This window comes from Dama dama, chromosome 12 (genome assembly GCF_033118175.1).
Source record: "Dama dama isolate Ldn47 chromosome 12, ASM3311817v1, whole genome shotgun sequence".
NCBI classification, from domain to species: Eukaryota; Metazoa; Chordata; class Mammalia; order Artiodactyla; family Cervidae; genus Dama; species Dama dama.
In genome coordinates, this window is record NC_083692.1 from 94,406,474 (window position 1) to 94,421,733 (window position 15,260).

General features: G+C 36.1%; 1 protein-coding gene and 1 non-coding gene across 2 annotated transcripts in view; one reads left to right on the forward strand and one right to left on the reverse strand.

The window, feature by feature from the left end:
• ANKRD31 (ankyrin repeat domain 31) overlaps nucleotides 1-15,260 on the forward strand; it is a 132,064-nt gene that overhangs the window by 67,567 nt on the left and 49,237 nt on the right. The window contains exons 13-17 of the mRNA XM_061158155.1: nucleotides 134-278; nucleotides 4,114-4,166; nucleotides 5,137-6,646; nucleotides 7,171-7,332; nucleotides 9,327-9,464. Of these exons, the coding sequence (XP_061014138.1) occupies nucleotides 134-278; nucleotides 4,114-4,166; nucleotides 5,137-6,646; nucleotides 7,171-7,332; nucleotides 9,327-9,464 (2,008 nt within the window). The remainder of the gene's footprint in view (nucleotides 1-133; nucleotides 279-4,113; nucleotides 4,167-5,136; nucleotides 6,647-7,170; nucleotides 7,333-9,326; nucleotides 9,465-15,260) is intronic.
• Nucleotides 8,573-8,645, reverse strand: TRNAK-UUU (transfer RNA lysine (anticodon UUU)). Its single transcript has one exon. It is a non-coding gene; the product is annotated as a tRNA-Lys (tRNA).

Below are 15,260 nucleotides of genomic sequence, written 5' to 3' on the forward strand. Positions count from 1 at the left end.
CTCTGTATTGTTGGTAAATTCAAAATATTTGGAAAGAAATATTTGATGTTGCTTAGAGTTGTATGCTAGCATACATGTATAATAATAATATACTTTTTGTCTGGGCTCCTCACATAAAACAATCTTCCTCTAGGTGGCAGAGTTACTTCTTTTGAATGGAGCAGATCCTTTATTTAGAAATGACAATGGAAGGTGTGCTTTGGATGAAGCCAAAGACTCACGTATGATGCGTCTCCTTGAGAGATTTGTTCCTAAACATCAAAAGCATCTTACATCAGGTAAACTCAGACTGCCCTGTTATGTCTGTTCATCATGTCAGTAGTTATTGTTGAGTTGCTCAGTCGTGTCGACTCCTTGTGACCCCGTGAACTGCATCATGCCAGTCTTTCCTGTCTGTCACTGTCTCCTGGAATTTGCTCAGACTCAGGCCCGTTGAGTCAGTAATGTCATCTAACCACATCATCCTTAGTAGAGAGTTATAGAAATCAAGCTTCACTTCAGTTCAGTTCAGTCGCTCAGTCGTGTCTGACTCTTTGCGACCCCATGAATCCCAGCACGCCAGGCCTCCCTGTCCATCACCAACTCCCGGAGTTTACTCAGACCCATGTCCATCGAGTCGGTGATGCCATCCAACCATCTCATGCTCTGTCATCCCCTTCTCCTCCTGCCCCCAATCCCTCCCAGCACCAGGGTCTTTTCAAATGAGTCAGCTCTTCGCATGAGGTGGCCAAAGTATTGGAGTTTCAGCTTCAGCGTCAGTCCTTCCAGTGAACACCCAGGACTGATCTCCTTTACGATGGACTGGTTGGATCTCCAAATCAAGCTTAGAATTATAGAAATTAAACTGATTTTCCTCAAAAATTTTGAGAAAATCCACCCAGTGAAGTTCTTGCTTCATTCCTTTAGTAGAGCACACTAACTTGTTTACAATCCACTAAATGGAAGAACTCTAAAGGAACTAAGAAAGATAATGCTAAATGTGCTTTTCCCCAGGATATGCATTGCAAACAGAAAATTTTTATACAGTTCTGGGTTTTCTCCCCATAATCCATTGACTGAATAACATGAGTTGTAACTTATGTTTGGCTGTATCTTTTTCAATGAATATGGCCAGGATTGTTTACTTTCATTCCTTAAGAATATTTTCTTATGGCTATACTTTTGCCTTGTCATTCATCATTACACTGTTAAGTTAAACAGCAAAGGAACAGTTAAGTTAAACTGCAGTTTCAAAAAGATTATATAAGAATCGTTTATATTTTATTGAAGTCTAATCGATTTACAATATTATGTTCATTTCAGGTATACAATGTAGAGATTCAGTATTTTTATATGTTATACATATGTTTTATATGTTATACTCCATTTAAAGTTATTGCAAAGTAATGGCTATATCCCTGTGCTTGTTTATTTTATACATAGTATTTTCTATCTCTTAATTCCCAAACCTTATTTTGCCCCCTCTCTTCCCTTTCCCCTCTGGTAACTGTTACTTTGTTCTCTGTATCTGTGAATCTGTTTCTGTTTGTACCTTGATTTATTTTTTTACATTCCACATATAAGTGGTAATATAGAGTATTTGTCCTTCTTTTATTTCACCAAGAATAATACCTGCTGGGTTGTTGCAAATGGCAGAATTTCATTGTTTATGGTTGAGTAGTACCCCGTTGCATGCATGTATACCACATCTTCTTTATCCCTTCATCTGCTATGGACAGATAGGTTGTTTCCTTATCTTTGGTATTATATATAATGCTACTGTGAGCATGGGGGTGCTAGTATCTTTTTGAATTCATGTTTTCATTTTCTTTGGCTACATATCCAGCAGTAAACTGGATATTGCTGGATCATATCATGGTTCCTTTTTTTAATTAATCAATTTTACTTTTGGCTGCAGTGGGTCTTCGTTTGCTCTCTGTTGAGGCTTTCTGGTTGTGGAGAGCAGGGCTCCTCTTCCCTGTGGTGCATGAGTTCTCACTGCGGCGGCATCTCTGGTTGCAGAGTGCCGGCCTTAGGTGCGTGGGCTTCGGCAGTTGCGGCACGCCGGCTCAGTCGTTGCAGCATGTGGGCTCGTGGGCGTGTGGGCTTCACTAGTTGCGGTACACGGGCTCAGTAGTTGCAGCTCACAGGCCCCAGAGCATGGACGCAGTAGTTGTGGCCCATGGGCTTAGTTGTTCCACAGCCTGTGGAATCTTCCCAGACCAGGTATCAAACCTGTGACCCCTGCATTGGCAGGTGGATTCTTATCCACTGTGCCACCAAGGAAGTCCAGTCACATCTTAGTTCTGCTTTTAGTTTTTGGAGAAGTCTCCATATCTCCATACTGTTTTCCATTGTTGTTGTTCAGTCGTTAAGTCATGTCCAACTCTTTGCAACCCCACAAACTATAGCACGCCAGGCTTCGCTGTCCTTCACGTCTCCTAGCTCAAGCTCATGTCCATTGAGTCGGTGCAGAGTGGCTGCAATTTACATTCCCACCAACAGTGTACAAGGGATCCCTTTTCTACAAATCCTTAACAACTTTTGTTGTTTGTAGACTTTTTGATGATAGATATTTTGACAGGTGTGAGGTAACATCTCATCGCGGTTTTAATTTGTATTTCTCTGATGATTATTAGTGTTGAACATTTTTTTGTGTGCCTGTTAGCTATCTGTATATCTTCTTTGGAAAAATGTCTATTCACATCTTCTGTCCATTTTTAAAACTTTTTTTTATATTCGAATTGTTCATATATTTTGGACATTAACCTCTATTGGTCATATCACTTGCAAATATTTTCTTCTATTCAGTAGGTCATCTTTTTGTCTTGTCAGTGATTTTGTTTGCTATGCAAAGCTTTTCAGTTTTATTAGGTCCTATTTGTTTATCTTTTATTTCATTTCCTTTGTTTCCTTAGGAAACAGATCCAAAATAATATTAAATATTACTGTGATTTATTTCAAAGAACATCCTGCCCATGTTCTCTGTTGGAAGTTTTGTGGTTTCTGTTCTTACAATTATGTCTTTAATCCATTTTGAGGTTATTTTTGTATGTGGTGTGAGAAAATGTTCTAATTTTATTCTTTTACACGTAGCTGCCCAGTTTCACTACTTATCATAGGTCCCGTTTATTGAAGAGACTTTCTTTTATCCATTGTATGTTTTTGCCTTCTTTGTCACAGGTTAGTTAAAAATAAGTGCGTGGGTTTATTTCTGAACTTTCTAGTCTGTCCCATCAATCTGTGTCTGTTTTTGTGCCGTCACCATGCTGTTCTGATTACTGTGGTTTTGTGTAGTCCGGAGTCAGGGAGCATGATGCCTCCAGCTCTGTTCATCTCTCTCTAGATTGCTTTGGCAGTTCAGGGTCTTCTGTGGTCTTGCATAAGCCATAGGATTGTTTGTTGCAGTTCTGTGAAAAATGCTGTGACTGTTTTGATAGGGATTGCATTAGATCTGTGGATTACTTTGGGTAGTATGGAAATTCTGACAGTGTTCTTTCAGTCCAGGAACACAGTATATCTTCTCTTTTCCATGTATCATCTTTCGTTTCCTTCATTGATGTTTTAGTTTTCAAGGTATAAGTCTTTCACCTCCTTGGTTAAGATTATTCCTTGGTATTTTATTCTTTTTGATGAGATTGTAAATATAAGTAAGTTTTTTTTTTCTTGCTTTCTCTTTCTGATAGTTCCCTATTAGTGTATAGAAAAGCAGTGGATTTCTGTATATTAATCATGTATCCTTCAACTTTAGTAAGCAGATGTATTAGGAATTGTAATACTACAATTCATTAGGAAAGAATTTTTGCCTTGTAAAAGCTGTACACTTGCATATCTGAGTATAACTGTGGGGAATATAAAAATACTGAGTTCAGTGCCCATCTTCAGCATTATTTTGTTGGGTCTCTTTTGCTTTTCCTACAGAGGTGTTTTCAGCTCCCTCAAGATAGTATTTGGTTTATAATAAATACGGAAATCATAAATTATGTAATGTTATATGTGCCAATTTTAATAAAATGTGTTTTCATAATTTTATTTTTTCCACTTGGTTTGCTTATGGCAAAGGACTTGTGGTTTCAGAAGTCTGGAGTCTGACCTCTGGAGGCCGTTTTCTCTGATTTCTCTTTCTGCTTACAGCTCAGAAGAAGAGCATTGACCCTTCCGATGTAGAGGATGCACGCCGGCACAAGGTATCTCTCTGTTCAGCAGTGAGCGATTTTATAGAGCACACCTGCTGGTTATTTTATTGATCATCGGAGGGGAAAGAAAGACTGTTGAAGCGCTCATCAGGAACAGTGACTTCGCCTTTGCTTTTTAGACACTTTGGAATAATTACATGAGACTCAGAAGGTTCTGGGCTGTTAGTTTGGGAAGCAGTTGAGTAAATGTAGTGTATGTGGGCACACTAATGTATTGGTAACCATTTCTACTTCCTTTCTCCTCTTTATAAAGCCATGAAGTTTATCAGCCATGTTGAATGTCCTCTGGCCTGAGCACAGTATGAGAGTCAAAGGTGTTAGCCCATCCCGTTAAACTTTACATGGTGGGCAGTTATTTTTCATCTGATGCTTGGGTTGTGGTGTGTGAGAGGAAGTCCTGTCCCTGTTTCAGTCTTGTCAGCCCACCGTAATCTTTCCATACATGCCTACTTGGTTGTATATCTGTCTTTTTGTTTTTAAATCCTTTCTTCCACTACCCTACCTATGATTGCTCATAGATACCAGAGAAAGAAACTCTTAATTCTATCTCTATAACAAATGGGAGAGGAGAGTGGTTTTAAAGCATAGTTACAAAGATTACCTTGTGAAGGAATTATCTGATTATTTTAAAAGCCTATATGGATTAGCTTGATTAAAATTTTTATTATGTTTAGTAATAAGATTGATAGTGCTAAAATACTGGCAAGTACAAATTAAAATGTACAGGAAAAAATAATAATTAGCACATATACTGAGTTTGAATCTATTACATTTGTCTTTCTGCTTTTAGTCTATTTTTTCTGAAATATATATCAGGTTGTATATATCCCAGCAGGCCCTGTGGTTAGATCAAATTATAAGGTTGAATGGAATAATAGTTTTCTTTTTCTCCAATCCAGAATGAATTGAATGCAGAATTACAGCTGACAGTTAAAGCTAACTATGTATTTTGTTTCTATAGAAACCAAAATTCAGTTCTAAAAATCACAGTGGGCTTGTTTATGATGAAAATTCCAACAGACAGAAGCCAGAACATGTAGAAGTCAATAAAGGAAGCAAAAAGAGTTTATTTATAAATAAAGATATATATGAACATTATCAAAAAGATTCCCCAAACATGGGAATTGGTAAATCCAAGCAGAAACAATCAATTCTTAACCAGATACACTCTCCAGGATTCAGAAAGGACAATCTCCACGGTGCTGAGGATCCCAGCACAAGTGTGTCTAAAGATAAAGGAAGAAGAAATTCACAACATAAAAGGACTCACGTGGATGATATAAGCCAAGAAAGCAGTCCAAGAAAGACAGTGACTGTCTCTTTTTCTAGAAGAATAAGTGCATCAGTTACTCGCCGGCAACAAGGTGTCCAAATCCTTGATAACCTTCCAGAAAAGTCATGTAAACCTTTTAGCCAAGCTCTACCGGGCCTGAAAAATGGTTTGTGTAATGATGTTGAAACTTGTTCAGTTCCCAGAGAGACACATACTCAAAGCCTGGATTTATCATCAGATAGTCAAGAAATAAAATGTATGGAAGTAGAATCCATTGACCAAGCTGAAGCTGTTTCTTTCTTAGGACTTTCTTTACATGAAAAAACCAAGTTACCACTTGTTACTACAGATCAGCAGCCTCATACTCACCAAGAACAGGAGCACATTAGCCTTTATAAATCTCATGAAAACAGTAACTCAGGTCAAAAAGATGAGAGCCTCAAGTGGGAAAAATTTTCCCCATCCTTTATAAAGGAAAATTTTAATAATGATGATCATGGTGATTCCTGTGCCTCTGAGGAGACTGTAATGTCTAAAAAGGTGATAAGTTCTTCAGGTTGCAAAAACCATGATAATTATAAAGAGAATAAAACAAATACAGAAGAAATGGGTTTTCAACAATTTTTACCTTCTCAAGACCATTTTCCGCAGGAAAATGAGTTAAAAGCAGACAGCCTAACCATACTTCCACAACAGGAAGCTGTTAGTTTTTCTAATTCAGATAATATAATAGTTTCTGAACATGTTTCAAATTACGAACAATATTTATGTGGACCTTCTTTTGATCACTCACATGGCAGTCCTGAACATACTCCTCTGGCTTGTATAGGAACACTCTCGACACATGAAGTTTCAGAGTTGACCAGTCATGAGAAGCTAGTCAAGAAGCCTCAGGATTATAGCCCCAGCATACTAATTCCTTTAATGAATCAAGCAGATATACATATTGTGGAAAAGGTGAATAAGGAAGGAGACACTAAAAGGAATTATACTGACACAGACCAAGAAACAAGTCCTTCAAATAGGCCTTCATCCAGAGGTGTTCCTTCTCAAGTAATGGAAACAACTAAAGTTGAAAAAAGGAGACAAGAGAGCAAAGCCATACGAAATACAGGTTTTCATTCTACTGACAATATCAGTGAAGAATTGACCAACATCTCACAACTTAGTCAAAAAGAGAAGATTTCTCACAAACCAGGTATTAGTAGTATTGTTCAATTTGTACACATTTCCTATAGATTGAGTTATTTCAGAGAAATTTCCAACTGAATTTGACTTAACCTCTGCCCAAACTGATTAGAATGAGGACATGTGGATCACAATTTGGAGATACTATTAATTAGTTAAGTAATGGTATTTACTTTGAAAGAAGGTGCTAAATTAATATTGACAGAAGTTAAAAACAACAGTATTTTTTTTGAGTTTTTAGCTTTCTTTTTAATATAGCACCTACTTAATGTCAAGAAACCTAACAACATTTTCATAGCAGGAAAATGTTAGCTCCATTGATTTTAGTGATTCACTGTTGAAATTGCATCCAGGAAACTAATTTATGTTTGTTGTATGAAAACATTTTTAAAAGCTTCCGTTCCTTTAAATAAAAAAGCAGTCTAGCAAGGAACAGAAACATGGAGCAATTATATGATTAGACTCTTTCTTAGTCCTGTAACCAGTAAGGAGAAATACAACACTGATACTTCAAAATGTTTTTTTTTTTTTCAGGTGAGGAATTTGTCAATGGAAATGAAAACACTATAAGAAATTGTAAAGGGAAAAAAGAAAAACCAGATTCAGAAATTCATATGCTTACTAACATCCAATCACACAAAAAAATTCAGAATTTCAGAAAAAGAAAAAATGTCTCCAAAGCTACCTGCAGCCAAGGTTTGTATTCCTATACTGTATAGGGACAAGGTTTTTGCATGACCACTCCTAGCAATCCACTCTCCTTCAAAGAATTATATACACTTTCATATTTACTGTTCATTTACATATTTACATATTTATTTTTTTAGTCATTCACTAATTTATAAGATTATTTTGGTATATTTGTTAGGTGGTTTTACTGTAATCACCACTTGAGAATCTCTTAGTCTTCCAATATATTGTCATATTTTTGTCTGTTCGTTATGTTAGAGGAGATAAGGTAAACAGTAGAGACAGCAAGAAGTTTGAGTTGGGGCAGCACTTCTGGATTGTGTCAGACCCCTTTGAACTTTCACTGAGCCCTTTTAACATAAGGAAAATTAAAGAAGCATAGCCACTAGTTTCTTTTTGTCAGATACATGAACTGTGTGTGTTTGACAATATGGATAACTGACTATTCCTTGGTAGTTCTTGGAGCTAGTTCTGTGGTGAACCATAGGCTGGACTACTTCAGGTCAAATGTTAAGCCCTGCGAAGTTGATTAGAAAGAAAAAATTGATAGAGTAAGAGGTAGGAATACTAGACATCCTTTCTGAACTTTTCCCCATTGTCTCCCTCTCGTGTAAACTAAAGTGCTTCTTATACATACCTCCTATAGTGGGTTGAATAGTGGCCCCCCAAAAAAACCTATGTCCATGTCCTAATCCATGGAATCTGTGATACTGTTGCATTTAAAGAGTGAATATTACCTTACTTAGAAGAAGAATCTTTGCAGATATAGTTAAGGACCTTGAGATAAGGAAATTGTATTGGATTTTCCAAATGGGATTCAAATCTAACAAGTATCCTTATAAAAGAAAAATGGAGACAGCCTTGAGACACACAAGGAAAGAGAAGATAATGTGAAGACCAGACAAGAGAACAATGTGGCCAAAAGCCAAAGAAGCTAAGTTGGAGGAAGCAAGGAAGGATTCTTCCTTACAGCTTCCAGAGAAAGTGCAGCCCTGCTGACACCTTGGAGTTGGATTTCTGGTCTCCAGAACCACAAGAAACTAATATGTTTCTCTGGCATCACTTAATCAGATTTTAATGTAATATTTTACATGTCTCTCATTCCCCTAGGCTGCAGGCCACTCAAAGAAGAGACGGTATCTTCGATTTTCTTTATATAATATTACAAAAATATCTTCTAGTACATAATTTTAGCATAGTTTAGGGGGAAATTGCATTGTTTTTATTTTGTTTATTTATTTTTTGTTGCCTGGACAGGGACTTGAACCCTGGATCCTCAGATTAAAAGTCTGATGCTCTACCAGCTGAGCTACCCAGTTGGTGTTTCTAACTTGTGATGTAAGGAAAAGAAATAAAAATATTTAGATAATAATACTGTACTGAATTTTCTGTGAAAGAAAAATGAAATGCTCGATAGGCCATAGTTTGGTTCTTGACATCTTTCGTCATCAGAAACACACTCATTGAGATATGAGAATAAATGTGGAAAGCAGATTATGGACTACTGAGTGAAACGAGTATAGAAATGAAGCAAGTCTTATTTGTTTCAGTCAAGCTTAGGATAGAGTGAACAACAGCTGGAATGAATTAGTATGCTCAGATGCTCTATCATTTCTTTACGAATTGTGTTTTAAAATAGCAACAGCAGTTATAATATTAATTGAGGTATGTTTCTGTGTGGGACTTGCCTAGTGGCTCAGATGGTAAAGAATCTGCGTGCAATGCAGGAGACGTGGATTCAATCCCTGGGTTGGGAAGATCCCCTGGAGAAGGGAATGGCACCCCACTCCAGTATTCTGGCCTGGAGAATTCCATGGACAGAGGAGCCTGGCGGGCTACAGTTCATGGGTCGCAAACAGTCGGACACAATGAAACGACTTTCACTTTCTGTGTAGTGCATCCTTTTTAGGATGTTTTTAGGAAGTTGCTTTGTGTTTTCTAAGATCCTTCATAGTAACCAGCACTTGGCGGAAAACTCAGTCTTGCTTGCAAATTTACAGAAATGAAAACGTCTGGGATCGATAAGAGGAATGCCACAGGGGAAAGCCGGCTTCATGTGGCTGCCAGAAGAGGACATTTGTCTCTGGTGAAAGCTCTGATAGAAGTTGGAGCAGATGTGAATCTAAAAGATAATGCAGGTTTGGATTTTTAAATTGTAAATGTCTTTGTAATTTGAACTCACTGATATATACATTTCACCCACCCTCCCCCATTTTGATCCTGTTATATAGATGCTCACTTTGAAAATTCTTTATATAATATTTTGTGGTTTATCTTAGTTCTCACCAATTGCCAAAATAACCATTGAAACAGCTTTTAATATTCCTTGGGGAGCATTCTTTTATTTTCATTCATTTTCAGTAAAGAAGCTTTATTTAGGCATTTTCCTTGGAGGCTTTAATATCATTACCTAACTTTATAGGGAATGCCAAATTTCCTCTTTCCCTGTCCCTTCTTTTCTTATTTCTTGATAATATTCCTTTTTTTCTTCCAGGTCTTGTTTTTATCTTAAAGCTCCATTTTTAAATTGATCTTCTAACATTTTTCTCAAGCACACACACAAAAAACTTGTGTAAGAAATTCCAGAGGGGAAAAACTCAGATTGATTGTTCACATGTCTTTTTAAAGAGAAATGTGGCAATACAAGATATAAATAGGAAGGTCAGATGGTCTTACTCTAATGTAATGTCTGACTTGAAGCCATTTGACATGATTAGTACTTACTCAGTCCCATGATAGCTTGTGTTCTGTTAGTCTTTTGTCACTTGTATCAATAAATATTTTTGATGAGATTAATTTGTTTTAAAAAATGAAGATTATTTTTTATTGAGATATACTTGATTAATAATATATTAGTTTCAAGTGTACAACATAGTGATTCAAAATTGATAGACTATGTTCCACTTAGTTATTATAAAATATTGACTGTATTCTCTGTACTGTACAATATATCTGTGAGCTTATTAATTTTATATATAGTAGTTTATACCTTTTAATTCCTTACCCTATCTTGCCCCTCTCTTCATCTCTCTCCCCACTGGTAACCACTAGTTTATTGTCTATATCCATGAATCTGTTTTTGTTTTGTTGTATTTACTTGTTTCTTTTATTTTTTAGATTCTATGTATAAGTGATACCATAGAGTATTTATCTTTCTCTGTCTGACTTATTTCACTAAGCATGATACCCTCCAGATTCATCCATGTTTTTGCACAAGGCAAAATTTCATTCTTTTTATACCTGAGTAGTCCTTGTTTGCTTATTGTAAATAATGTTGCTGTGAACACTGGGGTGCATGTATCTTTTTGAATTAGTATTTTTGTCTTCTTCAGATATATACCCAACAGTGGAATTGCTGAATCATGGGGAGTTCTGTTTTCTAAGAAACCTCCGCTGTTTTTCTGCAGTGGCTGCACCAATTCACATGCCCACCAACAGTGTGTAAGGGCTCTCTTTTTTACATATCCTCACCATCGTTTGTTATTTGTTGGTGTCCTTTTTGTGAACACTGTTTGTGTTCTTTTTGATGATAATAATTCTGACCGAAGTGGGATAACATCTCACTGTGGCTTTGATTTGGATTGTTTTGATGATTATCAGTGTTGAGCATCTTTTCATCTGTATATCTGTTCATCTGTATGTCTTCTTTGGAAAGATCTTTTGGAAAGTTCAGGTCTTTTGCCGACTTTTTGATTGGCCTGTTTGTTTTTGATGTTGAGTTTTATAAGCTATTTATCTATTTTGGCTATTAACCCCTTACCAGTCATATCATTTGCAGATATTTTCTGCCATTCAGTAGATTTTCTTTTCTTTTTGTTCATGGCTTCCTTTGCTATGAAAAAGCTTTCAAGTTCAACTAGATTCCATTTGTTTATTTTTTTATTTTGTTTCCTTTGTCTTAGGAGACAGATCCAAAACAATGTTGCTATAATTTATGTCAAAAAGCATTTTGTCTATGTTTTCTTCTATGAGTTTTATGGCTTCCAGTCATACATTTGGTTCTTTGGCTCATTTTGGGTTTATGTTTATATATAGTGTGAGAACTATTCTGATTTCATTTTTTTTAAACATATAGTTATTCAGTTTTTCCCAGTACCACTATTGAAGAAACTGTATTCTCTCCATTGTTTATTCTTGCCTCCTTTGTCACAGATTAACTGACGTAAGTGTGTGGATTTATTTCTGGGCTGTCTATTCGGTTTCATTGATCTGTGTGTCTCTTTTTCTGCCCATATGAGACTGTTTTGATTACTGTAGCTTTGTAGTATAATCTGAAGTCAGGGAATGTGATTCCTCCAGTCTGTTCTTTTTTCTCAAGTTTATTTTGCCTAGTTAAGATCTTTTGTGCTATCATACAGGTTTTAAAATTATTCTACCCCTGTGAAAAATTCCATTGGTATTTTGATAGGACTTACATTGAATCTTAGATCACCATGGGTAGTATGGTCATTTTAACTATTAATTTTTCTAATACAGTATATCTTATCTTTTCAACTGTTTGTATAATCTTCAGTCTTTTCATCACTATTTTATAATTTCCTGAGTATAGATTTTTTATCTCCTTAGGTAGGTTTGTTCCAAGGTATTTATTCTTTTTGATGCAATTGAAGATGAGAAAGTTCCTTAATTTTGCTTTCTGATCATTTGTTGTTAGTGTGTAGAAATGCAAGGGATTTCTGTATATTAACCTTGTATCCTGCAGCTTAACTGAATTTATTGATAAGCCCTAGTAGTTTTTCAGTGGTAGCTTTAGGATCTTTCTATGTATAGTGTCATGTCATCTGCAAAGAGTGCAGTTTGGATTCCTTTTATTTCGTTTTCTTCTCTCATCGCTGTGGCTAGGCCTTCTAATAATATGTTGAATAAACATGAGAGTGGGCATCCTTGTCTTGTTCCTAATCTTAGAGGAAATGCTTTCAGCTTTTCACTGTTGAATATGATGTTAGCTGTAGGTTTGTCACACATGGCCTTTATTATGTTGTTGAGATATGTTCTCCCTATGCCCACTTTTTGGAGAGTTTTGATCATAAATGGATGTTGAATTTTATCACAAGCTTTTCCTGCATCTGTGTGATCATACGACTTTTATTCTTCATTTTGTTAATGTGGTATGTCACATTGATCGATTTGCAGACATTGCAAAATCCTTGCATTCCTAGGATAATCCCACTTGATCATGGTGTATGATACTTTTAATGTATTGTTGGATTTGATTTGCTAAAATTTTGTTGAAGATTTTTGCACCTATGTTCTATCAGTGATATTGACCTGTAATTTTCTTTTGTGTGTGTGATATCTTTCTCTGATTTTGGTGTCAAGGAGATGCTGGCCGTGTACAATGAATTTGGAAGTGTTTCTTCCTCTGCAATTTTTGGGAATAATTTGAGAAGGATAGGTATTAATTCTTCCCTAAATGTTTGGTAGAATTCATCTGTGAAGCCATCTGAACTTCGTTGGGAGTTTTAATTACTGATTCAGTTTCATTACTGGTAATTGATCTGTTCATATTTTGTATTTCTTCCTGATTAGGTCTTAGGAGATTGTACATTTCTAGGAATTTTTCCTTTTCTTGTAGGTTGTTCTTTTTATTGGCATATAGTTGTTTGTAGTAATCTGTTATGATCCTTTGTATTTTTGTGCTGTTAATTATAACATTTTAATTTATATTTTATTTTATTTGGGCCTTTTCTCTTTTTTCCTTGGTGTGTCTGGCCACAGTGTTTTCAGTTTTATCTTTTCAAAGAATCAGCTCTTAGTTTCACTGATATTTTTTTCTATTTATTTAGCCTCTATTTAATTTATTTTTGCTCTGAACTTTATGATTTCTTTCCTTCTCCTTTCACATTTTTTGTTCTTCTTTCTCTTGTTCCTTTAGGGATAAGTTCACGTTGTTTATTTGAAATGTTTCTTCTATAGAAGTTTAGAACTTGCTATTGCTATATCCTATAGATTTTGGATCATTGTGTCCTCATTTTCATTTGTCTCTAGGTGTTTGTTGTTTTTTTTCTTTGACTTCTTCAGTGATCCATTGGTTGTTGAGTAGTATATTGTTTAGCTTCCATATGTTTGTGTTTTTGCATTTTTATTCTTGTAGTTGATTTCTAGTCTCATAGTGATTTCAGTGTGAATGAAAAGATACTCAGTATGATTTCAGTGTTCTTATATTTACTGATACTTGTTTAGTTGCCTAGCATGTGACCTATCCTGGAGAATGTTCCATGTGCACTTGAAAAGAATGTGTATTCTGCTGCTTTGGGATGGAATGTTCTATATATATCAGTTTAAGTCCCTCTAGTATAATGTGTCATTTATGAGTTTTTCCTTATTGGTTTTCTTTCTGGATGATCTGTCCATTGATGAAAGTGGGATGTCAAAATCCCCTACTATTATTGTGTTACTGTTGATTTTTCCCTTTATGTCTGTTAATATTTGCTTTATATATTTAGGTGATCCTGTATTGGATACAGATATATTTAAAATTGCTATACCTTCTTCTTGGATTGATTGCTTGGTCATTATGTGATGTGCTTATTTGTTTCTTATAACAATTTTTGTTTTAAGGTACTTTATCTAATACAGATATTGCTACTCCAGGTTGCTTTCTGTTTCCATTTGCATGGAATACCTTTTTTTCCATCCCCTACCTTTCAATCTGTGTGTGTCTTTAGATCTGAAGTGAGTCTCTTGTAGGCAGTATATATATATTGGTCTTGTTCTTGTATCCATTCAGTCACTCTTTGTCTTTTGATTGGAGCATTTAGTCCATTTACTTTTAAAGTAATTGTTATTATGTGATGAACTATGGACGGAGGTTCGTGACATTGTACAGGAGACAGGGATCAAGACCATCCCCATGGAAAAGAAATGCAAAAAGGCAAAATGGTTGTCTGACGAGGCCTTACAAATAGCTGTGAAAAGAAGAGAAGCGAAAAGCAAAGGAGAAAAGGAAAGATATTCCCATTTGAATGCAGAGTTCCAAAGACTAGCAAGGAGAGATAAGAAAGCCTTCCTCAGCGATCACTGCAAAGAAATAGAGGAAAAAACAGAATGGGAAAGACTGGAGATCTCTTCAAGAAAATTAGAGATACCAAGGGAACATTTCATGCAAAGATGGGTTCAATAAAGGACAGAAATGGTATGGACCTAACAGAAGAAGAAGATATTAAGAAGAGGTGGCAAGAATACACAGAAGAACTGGACAAAAAAGATCTTCATGAACCAGATAACCATGATGGTGTGATCACTCACCTAGAGCCAGACATCCTGGAATGTGAAGTCAAGTGGGCCTTAGAAAGCATCACTATGAACAAAGCTCATGGAGGTGATGGAATTCCAGTTGCGCTATTTCAAAGCCTGAAAGATGATGCTGTGAAAGTACTGCACTCAATATGCCAGCAAATTTGGAAAACTCAGCAGTGGCCACAGGACTGCAAAAGGTCAGTTTTCATTCCAATCCCTAAGAAAGGCAGTCCCAAAGAATGCTCAAACTACCACACAATTGCACTCATCTCACACGCTAGTAAAGTAATGCTCAAAATTCTCCAAGCCAGACTTCAGCAATATGTGAACCGAGAACTTCCAGACATTCAAGCTGGTTTTAGAAAAGGCAGAGGAACCAGATACCAAATTGCCAACATCCTCTGGATCATCGAAAAAGCAAGAGAGTTCCAGAAAAACATCTATTTCTGCTTTGTTGACTATGCCAAAGCCTTCAACTGTGTGGATCACAATAAACTGTGGAGAATTCTGAAATAGATGGGAATACCAGACCACCTGATTTGCCACTTGAGAAACCTACTTGCAGGTCAGGAAACAACAGTTAGAACTAGACATGGAACAACAGACTGGTTCCAAATAGGAAAAGGAGTACGTCAAGGCTGTATATTGTCACCCTGTTTATTTAACTTATACGCAGAGTACATCACGAGAATCGC